Genomic DNA, 13,202 nt, shown 5'->3' with positions numbered 1-13,202 from the left:
GCCTTCTGTAACAGACCTTTGTTAATGCTTTTAGTATCAGGTCTTCCAAAAAGATTATTTTTCTCGCCAGCGATTAAAAATAAAACTTTCAAAGCCCTACATTTGTATTATATTCTTTAGTTTTGTAAGTGTTTTCAGACACACAAACTTTCAGTTTTTAGGGGTAAAGAAACAGACTCAGGTTGGCTAAAATAACAAAAATTAATCATTTAGTGAAATGATTAGTGAACATGTGCCATATTCTTGCCATTGCTCGAAGTACTTCAGTGCAGTGTGGGTAGACTATCTTTTTCCCCATTTAAAAGGAAGGTACTGGGGCAGAGAGGGATTGAGCAGCTTATAGGACTTGGGTATAGTCCTATATATAGTCTATATATAGACAGTCCTATATATAGTCTATATATAGAGTTCTATATATAGAGAGAGTTCTATATATATATATATAAAGTTCTATATATAGACTATATTAGGACTATACCCAAGTATACTTATGCTACTGTCTAGCATATACATTTTCCTTTTAGTAATGTCTAGTACTTTTTATGAAAACATAAACTACTGTAGGGTTACTGTAGGTAGCCAGTATCATTAGCAAATGAACTATTTTACATAAAATAAATTTGTAATTACTGAAAGCTTAGGTCCCCCCCACTCCTTTTGGGGTGTGAGACCTATTTATTTTTGAGGCAAAGTTTCTAAAATTCACTAAGTAGAGGATACATAACAATGTACCAATTTCCAATGGTTTTTGACTTAGGAATTTTCAACTTTACAATTGTGTGAAAGCAATTATGCATGCAGTAGAAATTGTACTTCAAATTTTGAATCTTGATTCCCCCCCCCCCCCCCCCCCCATGTCTGATACAGTACTCTCTGCTGATGCTGGGCTGGGGACAACTCCCAGTCAGCCACAGGATCAGGGGCTGTTTAGACAATTAAAGAGTTAGTACACTGAAAACCATTCTGTAGCCATACAGCCATTTTGTTTTTCATTTTCTGTATAGTATTCAATAAATTATATGAGATACTCATTTTATTATAAAATAAGCTTCATGTTACATGATTTTAGCCAACTATAGGCTAAAGTATGTGTCCTGAACACATTTAAGGTAGGTTAGGGTAAGCTATGGTGTTTGGTAAATTAGGTATATTAAATGCATTTTTGACTTAGGGTATTTTTACCTTATGGATTTGTCAGGATGTAACCCCTTTGTAAGTTGAGGAAGATTTGTATTAACTTGCTTAGTAACTTTTTTTCCCACTGCTTCCTGTGCCCTCTAGAACTTTGGACTAGATAGAGTTATTTCCTTATATAAGAGTCATTTATCAATCCTGGATTAAAGTTCTTAAATTCTCTGTTATTACTTGTTGCTAACATTGGTGTATGTACTTGGATAAGTTCTCCACTGTCTTCCTTACATTCCCTTTTCTCTTTCTAATTAACTGCTTCTAACCTGCTGTAAGGCTCTATAACCAGATCATTATCATCAAGCTTTTTAGATTGTGTTAAAGGCCTCAAAAGCCAGAAGAGGGCTGCCTTCCGAGTATAATGTATGAAGGCATGGGATTTGGAATGCCCATTTTGACTGTTGGACTGCTCAGTACAATCCTGAATAACCATAGCAGTGAAAGGTCATGATAAAATATTTATATATTCCATTTTCTTTGTAAAAGTAATATCTAAGAAAGTTGTTCCATTTGTTACTCATTGTCAGGATCCCAGAACCTCAAAAACCTCAGATGAAGCCACCCGAAGATATTGTTCGGTCTAATCATTATGATCCCGAAGAGGATGAAGAATATTATCGAAAGCAGCTCTCCTACTTTGACCGAAGAAGTTTTGAAAACAAGCCTTCTACACACATTCCTGCTGGCCATCTCTCAGAGCCTGCCAAGCCAGTTCATTCTCAGAATCAAACAAACTTTTCTAGTTATTCTTCGAAGTAAGTTATTTCACTTAAGACTTAACATTTTAAAAAAGGATAGATAAAGGTTCAGTTGCATAAAGTAGAAGTTAATCACGTGAAATTCAGTATGTTTGGGAGGAATGCAGTTAGGTCCAAAATAGATGATTCCGGGCAGCCTGGGTGGCTTAGAGGTTTAGCGTCACCTTCAGCCTGGGGTGTGATCCTGGAGACCCAGGATCGAGTCCCACGTCAGGCTCCCTGCATGGGGCCTGCTTCTCCCTCGGCCTGTGTCTCGGCCTCTCTCTCTCTCTCTCTGTCTCTCATGAATAAATAAATAAAATATTTTTTTAAAAAAAATAGATGATTCCTGTCGCTCCAGTGGTTCAGCGTTGTGCATAGTTTCTAGCTCTCGTTTGTGTGTGTGTTTTGTCTTTAAACTCTGATAGCACATACACAAAACTTTTCCCTTATGAAAGATGTTAAAATGTTTTGAGGTAAGGGAATAAACTGTGAAGACCCTGAGTGTTAGGTGAATCATAAGTCACCCCTCTGCACAAAACACTTAATGCTGGTTCTTTCCTTCTTTCCTGATTTTGCTTTTTAAATATGAAAGCCTCAGGACAGGGAGTGACATCATTTGAGGGAGAACAATAGAGAGGTTTTTTTCAAGATGAGAAAGAGCTTATCTTTTTTTATTGTTGGAATTGAGGGGACTTTAAGGATATCTGGTCCAGTTTTATGCGTGAGGAAACCAAGGTCCAGTGAGGTGACGTGACAAGGTAGAGAGGATCGAGCACCCAAGTTTTTGACTTGTAGTTGTCTTTTCCCTATTCTGTGCTCCTCCCTTCTGTTGACTTGTCTTTTGGGGGTCTTGTTGATTTGTCTTTCTTTCTTGGGGCTTTTTTGCTGTACAGACCCAACTGAGATTGGGTTATAAACTCACATAGGCACAGGTGGTGGATTCATAAAATTAGGTTCTTAATATTAGAAGTTTTAAAGAATATTCTAAAAAAAATGTCCACTCAATAGTAAATGACAAATGATAGTTAAGTTCAGACAATCCCAAGCATTCATTTATACCAAGCATTCATTTACACCATTATGAGACCCTACTGATAAGCAAGTTGTGAATTCAGACAAGAAGAGAAGATCCAAAGCTGTTTGAGAGTCTCTGAGTTCAGTGAAGTAAGTTCTCTGTAAAAGGGTCCATCCAGATCTCCCTTTTGATTAACAGAACTCAAGTGATTAGGGGCATTACATCTGTAAATCCCTGTCACAGCAGCACCTACAGTAGTGCTTGAGCAAATGATGGGTACTATTGTTTGGCCTACCAAAGTTGACAAAAAGCCATCACAAATCACTCTTGCTTCCAAATTCAAAAGCACTCAGATTTTCAGTGAATTCGATGCTTGGGATTGTCTGAACTTAACTATCATTTGTCACTTACTATTGAGTGGACATTTTTTTAGAATATTTTTTAAAACTTCTAATATTAAGAACCTAATTTTAATTACCACTCTTCTCTTAGACATCATTTGAGTGAAGATTTAAAACCTTTTTTTCCACTGTTACCCATTTAAATCTTTGTCTAGAGAAGAAAGCTGTTTATGACAACCATAAATGCAAACTTTGAGTACTGCAGTGGGTCTCATTAAATGCAAACAGGGTCTTAGACCAGTAGTCTACCCTACCATGACAATAGGGAGGTGCCCAGTATATCTGGAGAGAGTGTCCAGACTCAGACAGTGAGGTGAGACTTAGTGAGCTCACTTTTACTTAAATCATTAAACACATTCATTCCTGTTAGAAGCAGGTCCAAGGGTGTAGTGTAAGGAGAGAGATTTGATTAAATTTGATTTGTTGATTTGTCTTTATTTTATTTATGTACTTGGTAAACAGAGTCCAACCTTAAATTTAGGAATACATTTAGGCCTAAAATGTAAGTAAGTCTTTTCAGAGAATGAACTGACCAAGCATTTTTGGGTTTGACTTAATGGGGTTTTCTACAAAGAAAGCTTAATGACCTATTTGTGCTGTGTAATTTTCAGACAGGGTCTAGAACGCTGCCTGGTCTGTGGGGGGTGGGGACTCCGTAGCACAGGACACAGTGTACTAGGGGTGTCAGCTGTGCCCCCTTTCCATTAATGCAACCCTGGGAGGAACAAGTCTTAGCTGGTCAGAGGTTTCTCAAGGATATATTGCTTTTGACAGAAATAGATAACCTTTGTGTTTGTGAATATGCCCAGGACTCTTGAGTGTTTGGCTTTGCCATTTCCTGTTGTGTTACGGGAGCAGGGAAGTGTGACTTGAGATGGACACTAGTACACATTTCCTTCCTTTGTTGGCACAAAGTAAAAACTCTGGTTGTGCTGTGTTTCCCCATATGGGTATCCGGTGGGCAGAGTGTTGGGAAAGGGGAGTGAGGGGAAAGATAAGGATGACCAAGAGAAAAGGTGTTTCTCTGCTGTCTCCTTCTCATGCTGTTATACTCCTTGTGCCCATTGAAGACAATTTTAACAACTGGAAAATCATTTAAAGTATATGATCCTCTTTGTCCTGTATTTCAAAACCGTTTACTGTTTTCTCGGTCTCCCGTACACTGCCTACAGGCCTTTATTTTCTGAAGTAAAATATAGAAATAGCAAAGTTGTCTTCTTCCCGGTAACATACGCCAACATGCCATGTAAAAATACCCCTCAGAAATAAATAGTGGCAGTTAGGGGAGAAGTCTACTAGCACAGGACAGACACCCCAGAAAGTGAGTGGCTGTCACCTGTCTTATAGTTCCAGAGAGCTGGCTTGGAAGTGGGGAGGTTAGGAAATGTGGCTCAGACATTCATCTTCACAGCCAGGGAAGAGTTCCCAGGACTCTACAACAGGGCTGGAAGAGCAGTCCCCTTCTGCATCTATGCAGCTCTCCCAGCCCAGAGACTCAGCTTCTTTGAGGCATCTAGGGAGTTTATTGTCACTAGAATCTCTCTCTCAAGAATCCACTTATTTTGAGACTTCCAGGTCTCAAAATAAATGTTAGCGGGTTTCAGCTTTTTAAGAACTGAGTAAGACTGACGTTAGGTTGTGTCTCTTTGTGTGTGACATTCGGTGAGAGAAGCTGTGTGTTTCAAGCTTGGCAGCTTTCCAGACAGGCTCCACCCATCCCAGGACTTCGCTCTGGGACTGGGGATGGGCAAGGTCTTGCTAGGAAAGAGTACAGGTTAATCAGTCATGTTTCAGGGACACCTGGGTGGCTCAGTGGTTGAGCGTCTGCCTTCGGTTCAGGGTGTGATCCCGGGGTTCAGGGAGCCAGTCCCGAATCAGGCTCCTTACATGGAGCCTGCTTCTCTCTCTGCCTGTGTCTCTGCTTCTCTCTCTCTCTCTCTCTCTCTCTCTCTTTCTGTCTCTTATGAATAAATAAATAAAATCTTAGAAAATGAGTTTCAAAGGCAGGCATATATTCATTGGCCCATTCCTCATTACCTTGCTGGGCATCAGCGCAGCCAGGTGTGTTATACCACTGCTTCGTGTGTTTTCACTTAGAGGATTTCTTTTGCTCAGCCTTTTTTCTTTTAGTGGAGCACTTCATTCTTATCCAGAGCCTGCTGATTATTCTTAGTCCTGCTCCTTAATTTAGTTCATTTCTTTGCTCACCACTAGCAAGTGAAGCCCGAGGGCAGAGGTAGAAGAGAGATCAAGCACCTTGTTCCTCACTAGCTCCACAGTTAAAATATGTAGAGGGCGGGTAGGCGGACAGTCGCAGGACCTACCAATGTTACTATATTTTAATTTATTGGTGATTTTCCTAGCTTTAATGGGAGTTAGTGGTGGTTTCTTTTACAGATCAAATTATTCTGAAATGGTGGATGTTAATTGTTTTGGTTGATATTTTAAAATGACATTTGAGTTCCGTTTGCTACAAATGTACTTAGTTAGATTGACCATTTTCTTTCATTTTTCTATTGCGCTTGCTTTGCCATCACCTAGATTTCTTGGCTCTTACACTAGCTATGACTACTTGAAAAGGAGCACCAAGTGGTAAGACTGGCATTGATGTGAGGCTGTTACATAAGGTGTCCCTCACTGCATCACTGGCATTATGTGCACTTTCAGATTTTAAAGTCCTCTTCAAATGTTTAGCATAAGTGCCTGAAAGCAATGTAACAGTGTAGTTTTAATAAAGCCAATACAAGACTAGACTTCTTCAGTGAAATTTTCTATGAAAGTACATTCCAAATGTCTGTTTTGTTTGTGCACATAAAGCCAGTGCAGCTTTGGCTCTCTGCAAAGGTTTAGATGGCAGTGTTGTAATTATGGGTCTATTTTAAAGATTTCTTCTGTTTGAATTTTATGTGCTACATATTAACAATTGGCAATCTGAAAAAAATAAGCATGCATGGCACAATTTAACTTAAATGAGCCTTGTAAAATTAAGCATATCTGCTACTCTAGCAGTTGTTAAATGAAAAATGCATCTAGTAAATAAAGGTCAATTTCCAAGTGAAAGGTGTCCAGTGTTTTTAGTGTCACTGGAACACAGCCACACCCATTTCATTTATATATGATGGCTGTTTTGGGGCAGAGTTTGAATAGTTGTGAGAGAGACTGGCCCAAAACACCAACAACATTTACTGTCCAGCTCTTTACTATTAAAAAAAATTTTTTTTTAATTGCCAACCTCTGGTCTATAAAACCATTTTTTTTTTTTTTTTTTTTTTGTAGCGCTCTGTGCCAGAAGCCAAGGCGTTTTATACCTTAGATACCAAATCAGAAGTGAATCTAAGGAAGATTTGGGCCAATAAATATTTTTTTCAAAATATTTGGAAGACTTTCTCAAACTTCTCAATCATTACTGTTTTTTGTAAGCAACACAATTAATATTACAAGTATACCCAAAATTTCATCTGCCTTTTGGTTGCCATCTTCTGGATGTTTTACTAATATTCTTTAAGTATCTGTGCTGTCTTTACATTTCTTGTGCTGATAAATGGTTGAATTTGTTTGTACATTTGGGTAGAGTTAGCCATTTATACTCATAAGAATATTTTTGTGAAATTCTAGATTTTTCTTTAACTCAAGGATACTTAGAGGATGAGAACTTATTTTGTAAATGTGAATCTATTTTCATATGTTGGCATTCTCTTCATTTTTTTCACAGGGGAAAGTCTCCTGAAGCTGATGCCCCTGATAGATCATTTGGTGAGAAGCGCTATGAGCCAGTCCAGGCCACTCCCCCTCCTCCCCCATTGCCCTCCCAGTATGCCCAGCCTTCTCAGCCCGGTACCAGCTCCTCTCTTGCCCTCCACACGCATGCCAAGGGGGCACATGGTGAAGGTAGGAGAGTTAGCATTCCTGTTGTAATAGAGTGATACTTAGAAAATTGAATTCTTGCAGTCTGTAAGCAAAAGGGTTTTTCATTAAAAAATGCATACATGAAACTTTTAGGCTGAGAACAGTGAAAACTAAGGGTTTTGGTAAATAAAAGTACATCTCCTGTTTTTATGACTATGACCAATGTATCAGACCAGCCTTTTAGCTAAACAGATTTTAATCTATTAGATTAGAATAGACTTAATAGATTTAATTAGATTTAATACTAGATTTTTTTCTATTAGACTAAATAGATTTAATCTATAGATTTTCATATTTTACTAGCACAGCTCAGTTTCTGGAAGTATTTGTTTGCCAGTATGTCTGAATCTAAATATTTGAATGGTAGTTTGTAAAATTACGGTTATGCTCCTTCCTCACTCGTAGATATAGGAAAGCTTTGAGGTTCCATATAGCTTGTGTCCCTTAGCACCTTGCAGTTAGGTACTGTGGCGGAATCCCAGCAAGGTGGCCAACAGCTCTCTCGTTGGTTCATCTTAACAGCTGTGCCCTGCGTTTCTGCCCGCACTCTCTCCTTCACAGCTCTCTGAGTGGTCACTGTTTCCCCTGACCCATGTGATCGCTGGCCCTGGGCCTGGCTCCTCTCCTGCATCCTGCTTGCATCATCTTTCCTTTTCCCTCTGCCCTTAGACATGTGCACTCAACTAGTCCATTGTTAGAGCACCTTGTTCTGTCCCTGCTACCTCCTCAAACTGTGTCTCTTTGCCTTCCATCAGACTCCCCTCCACCCCCCCAAGAGGGCCTACTGTCTTTACCTCCAAATGCTGCTTGTCTTATTTGCCCTTTCAAAAAAAGGATGGTCTATTGTACCCTAAAAATATACTACAATTTATCAATTATCCTGTTGTCTTTTTGCTACTACAGATATTTCTCTATTATTTACGTAGGAGTCAAATTCTAGGACAAGTCTTTAACCAGATGAGCTGTAGAGTCTTAGTGGCAGATTGAGCTTATTACCTCATGTTAGGAATTTCTTTCCACACTGTGCAGATAAAGTTTTAATTCTTGCCAATCCTTAAGTGCCCTTTTATTTCTTTTTCTTACCTTTTTGCTCTGGCAAGGACTTTGAGTAAAATGTTGAGTGGAAATGATGGGAGCAGACATCTTTGCTTCCCCATCTTAGGGAGAAAAGATTTATTATTTCACCCATACCACGTTAGCTATAGGTTTTTCTCATAGCTACTCTATTATGTTTTGGATGTTCCCTTATTACCTTCCAGTTTGCTGAAAGCACCTGGTCACATGCATTAAGATGATCATGACATTTTTCTTCTTTATTCTGTTAATATGAAGTATATTGCTGTGTTCACAGAAATTTGGGTTCTTTTTTTTTTTTTTTTTTTTTAATACAGTATCCTTGTCTGGTTTGCTATCATTGTTGTGCTAGTTTCATAAAAAAGAGCCTAGGACATGTTCCCTCTTTCTCTTTTTTTCTGAAAGACTTTGTTTTAGCATTGATGTTATTTTTTCATGAATAAGTTGCTAGAATTCAGTTGATACTACTTGATACTGCCACCAGTGGTACATGGAAATTCTTGTCCCGCATCTTTGCCAACTCTTGACATTACCAAACCGAAGTGTTGCCAATCGAATGGGTGTGAAATGGTATTTGAGGCATTTGGGATTACAAGTAGTGGGGTTGAGTACCTTGTATGGTAAACTGAGCATTCCGGCCTTCACTTCCATTGTTGCCTCTGTGGAGCTTTGCCCATCTTCCATTTGGTAAAATTTTTTCCTTTGGGTGTATAGGGGTTCTTCAGAGGTTTCAGATCCTAATCCTGTGCAGTTAAATAGTTGTAAATAGCTTCTCCCAATCTGTGGCTTTCCTTTTGGTTTTAGTTAGGTGGTGGTGTTTTGTTCGTTTTTAACATAGTGGTATTGTCATTCTGTTTATAATTTGTTACAGATGTTGGAGAGAGGATACCGAGACACTAGTCTCGGGAGGCCTAGACTCTTAGCAGCCTGACCCTGACTCCAAGGCAGCAGGATACGCTAGAGCACTACATGTGTCCATGCCCCTCCTGATCTGTCAGTATCACAGACAGTCACCAGGGCTCAAGAGCCACCTTCTGACAGTGTGGACCCTGATCTGGGCCGTGACTCCAGCACTGGGACAAATTATTATGGGAGAGATCTCAGAGGGGCTGTTGAAACCTCTGAAGAGGTTTTAAAAATGCTTATATATGTTTATTCTTTCAGGTAATTCAATATCACTGGACTTTCAGAATTCTTTAGTGTCCAAACCAGACCCACCTCCATCACAGAATAAGCCAGCAACTTTCAGACCACCAAACCGAGAAGATACTGTTCAGTCTACTTTCTATCCACAGAAAAGTTTCCCAGATAAAGCTCCAGTTAATGGAGCTGAACAGACTCAGAAAACGGTCACTCCAGCATATAATCGATTCACACCAAAACCATACACAAGTTCTGCCCGGCCATTTGAACGCAAGTTTGAAAGTCCTAAATTCAACCACAATCTCCTGCCAAGTGAAACAGCACATAAACCTGACTTGTCTTCAAAAGCCCCTGCTTCTCCCAAGACTCTTGCAAAAGCACATAGTGCAGCACAGCCTCCTGAGTTTGACAGTGGAGTTGAAACTTTCTCCATCCATGCAGATAAACCTAAATATCAAATGAACAATCTCAGCACAGTGCCTAAAGCTATTCCTGTGAGGTAAGATATTTTGCCTGTTTCTTAGCCTTGTGATTTGTCTAATGTGAGTGTGGCATAGTTTATGTGATTTGGGACTTAAAATGAACATTTTAACTTCAACTTTAAGCTGAACAGTGTTGTCCAAAACGTTGTTGTGATGAATGTCGTTATGTACTCACAAGGGGTACAAGATAATAAAATAATAAAACTCACAACCAAGTGTGGTCAGTAGGTGTTGTCATTATCCATATTTTACTAGGAAATGAGGTTGAGTGACACTGCAGTTTGAGCAGAGTCCCACAGCTAGGATGAGAGGAGCTTACATTCCACATCTGACCTCAGAGCCCAGACTCTTAACCAACCAACCATAGCTTCCCATAACCTCTAACCTTGGGCTGGTGAGATACGCTTGGAGAATATCTGAAAATCATCATAAGCATCTGTGTTCCTTGTCCACTCTGTTCAACAGTGACGTTAGAAATAAAAAGGTAACAACCTCAAAATGGTTGTTAAAAAATCAGTAGCTCTTTTTAAGTTTTAATGAGTAAGCTATCTGAGCAAATGAGACAAAGCGAGCTTCCCTGGATCTAAACCCATATGCTCGTTTCCCTCTTGTCCTGATGTGGTGACTAACCAGACCCATTCTGGCCACACAGAAGCTCATCTCAGCCTCAGCTTCCCAAATCCACTTATATTGTCAAGCCACCTGTTGAAACAGCAGGGCCAGGAGGGCCACCTGCAGTCAGCTTCCCAAGAGCAAGAATGGTCCTGAAAACGTACTGCCTCCTTGTGAATCTTTCCAGTAGCGGAGGCCGGGAAACCTGTTCTCTCTCACACACAGCAACATTGTCCGTGGTGCTCTGGTCGTGTGGGAATGAAGCTACAGCTTCCCTTCACATACTTTGGCATTCCAGCTTTCTGCTCACCTTTAGGTTGGGACTCAAAATTTCACTCCAAGAAGTCTTGATAGCCTACATTATTGAAGCAGTCATTGAGACTACATCCCCTTGGCCTTTGGTATTCTCTGTGTACTAAGTGAATATACTGTGTTTTTCATGGGTGCTTGACGTGTACCCAGACCAAAGTATTACCTCATTGTGCTGTAGAAGCCATTGATAGCAGGGGCTGTTTGATACTCAGGGAGTGCTGAGAAAAGGCCATAAGTATGCAGGCTCAAAATCCTAGGGAGGTGGGGACTCTAATTAATACTTATCAGGTCTTAGATGCTTTCAGTTCTAAGATGCACCGTTGTCTTATGTATCCCTAAGAAGGAAAAAAAAAAAAGTGCTACCAATTAAACCATGACTGCTAGTTTTAAAACACAAAGTTCATGGATGTTAAGAGGTGTTTCTTAAAACCAATGAACTATAGTAGTTGGGCGAGCAAAGTAGTCAGGCTTTGTACATCCTGGTTGCAGAAATCAGTAATGAAGGGAAATTGATTACTTATCTTCAGAAATGAAATTGATTTCTCCAGGAAGAATATGATTTATTATTTTCTTGAGTAAAATGGGTCACTGAAAACTTCTTGATGATACAGAGAAATCAACTAAAATGAAACCAACTGTTAGAATTGTAGTGGAGATGCCTGTGTATCATTGAGGTTTACTCATCGGTTGTTTCTGACCTCTCAGCCCGTCAGCTGTGGAAGAAGATGAAGATGAGGATGGCCATACTGTGGTGGCCACAGCCCGAGGCGTCTTTAACAACAATGGTGGGGTGTTGAGTTCCATAGAAACTGGCGTCAGTATCATCATCCCCCAAGGAGCCATTCCGGAGGGAGTCGAACAGGAAATCTACTTCAAGGTCTGCCGAGACAACAGCATCCTCCCCCCTTTAGATAAGGAGAAAGGTGAGTGTGCTTATTTTTCTGTGTAGTTACACTAACTAGAGTTGCCCTCTGTGCTCTTCAAAGCTTGTATGTAGCACTCAGTTGAGAAGATAATCTGGACCCCTTTGCTACTTTGCAACCCCAGCATGTTCCTCCCACTGGGGAAGGGAGGTGCCCTGCAGTAAGGCGAGGGGAGAGGTGAGCACACTGGACTTGTCCACACAGTGGACGTTACTTTTGATGCGAAAGTGACTGTGATGATAGGTGATAGGCCTTCAGGCCTTCCTCCACCTATCTGCTGGGTGGTCTTAGCTGACCTCACCAAGTCTGTCTTTGTGTGCTTCACCCCTTGCCTCTCTGGAGATGGGTCTGGGTAACACCCAGTCAGAAACCCTTTGCTCCCTGCTTGTCTCGTGAGTGTAAAAAGAAGCATCCTGGGGCAGGTGCTCATCACCCAATCCTAGCACTGGTAAGGGCTCAACAGAGTAAGTAAAGAATCCCTATCAGATATTACCATGCCTGTTTCTGAACTTCCGAAGGAATCTAGGAAAGCTGTTATTTTTCATAATTTTTCTGTATCCATCAGGACAATGTGATGAACTGTGTGTCAACTTCTTTTGAAATCTTGTAGCAGTTGCTTTACTTCCTTACATACATCATTTTAGCTCAGTTTCTTACATTTTGTGGAACACGAACATAACATAGGTCCCTTAAACCACATCTGCAGCAAATACAACATTTAAAACATCAGATAAAAGTAACATTTATAGGAAGTACATTTGAATATATTTTACAAAAACTCCATAATCGAATGCAGTTACCACCAGCTACCTGTGGCTATTTTTGTTTATATCCTTTGTTGAAAATTTTATTGAAAACAAAGGATACAAAATAGAATACTATTTCACCAAAAACTTAAAAAGGAGAAGTGATAGACATAAACGGTTTTGAAATGAACTTCTAATGGGCTAACATTATCCTTTGTTGTGATGGTAAGGAAATTACAGATTATTTTAAAAATCATAGAAATGACTATAACATTACTAGGGTGAGGCAAAGTTCCTGTTTATGTTAGAAATATGCATATTCTCTACTTTGTCATAAATTTGATTCCCAGATTAATTTTTCTGCAAGAAGTTTTCATGTAATATTTTTTTCTAATTTTTCCCTTCAAGGTTTTACTTAAATTCAAGTTAACTAAGTATTAGTTACAGGAGTAGATTTTAGTGACTCATCATTCACATACAAACCCAATGCTCATCACAACCTAAGTGTCCTCTTTTATCCCCAACACCCATCTAGCGCACCACTTCCCTTCCAGAAACTCTCAGTTTGTTCTCTGTACTTCTGTTTTGCCTCCCTCTCTGTTTTTGTCTTATTTTCCTTCCCTTCCCCGATGTTCATCCATTTTGTTTCTTAAATTATCT

The 13,202-nt window shown here is 39.7% G+C and overlaps 1 protein-coding gene across 27 annotated transcripts in view; it reads left to right on the top strand.

Moving 5' to 3' along the window:
- The window catches only part of TJP1 (tight junction protein 1), a 249,479-nt gene that overhangs the window by 231,621 nt on the left and 4,656 nt on the right, over positions 1 to 13,202 (top strand). For 12 of the 27 annotated variants that reach the window (XM_072796244.1, XM_072796188.1, XM_072796175.1 and 9 more), the window contains 5 exons: positions 1,716 to 1,943; positions 5,886 to 5,936; positions 7,057 to 7,232; positions 9,489 to 9,966; positions 11,579 to 11,796. In XM_072796244.1, coding sequence (XP_072652345.1) covers positions 1,716 to 1,943; positions 5,886 to 5,936; positions 7,057 to 7,232; positions 9,489 to 9,966; positions 11,579 to 11,796 — 1,151 coding nt within the window. The remainder of the gene's footprint in view (positions 1 to 1,715; positions 1,944 to 5,885; positions 5,937 to 7,056; positions 7,233 to 9,488; positions 9,967 to 11,578; positions 11,797 to 13,202) is intronic. The other 15 variants (XM_072796340.1, XM_072796330.1, XM_072796271.1 and 12 more) reach the window with 3 other exon arrangements.

This window comes from Canis lupus, chromosome 2, assembly GCF_048164855.1.
Source record: "Canis lupus baileyi chromosome 2, mCanLup2.hap1, whole genome shotgun sequence".
Classification (NCBI taxonomy): Eukaryota; Metazoa; Chordata; class Mammalia; order Carnivora; family Canidae; genus Canis; species Canis lupus.
The sequence above is the reverse complement of the archived record's forward strand: the minus strand, read 5'-3'. Positions and strand labels throughout refer to the sequence as shown.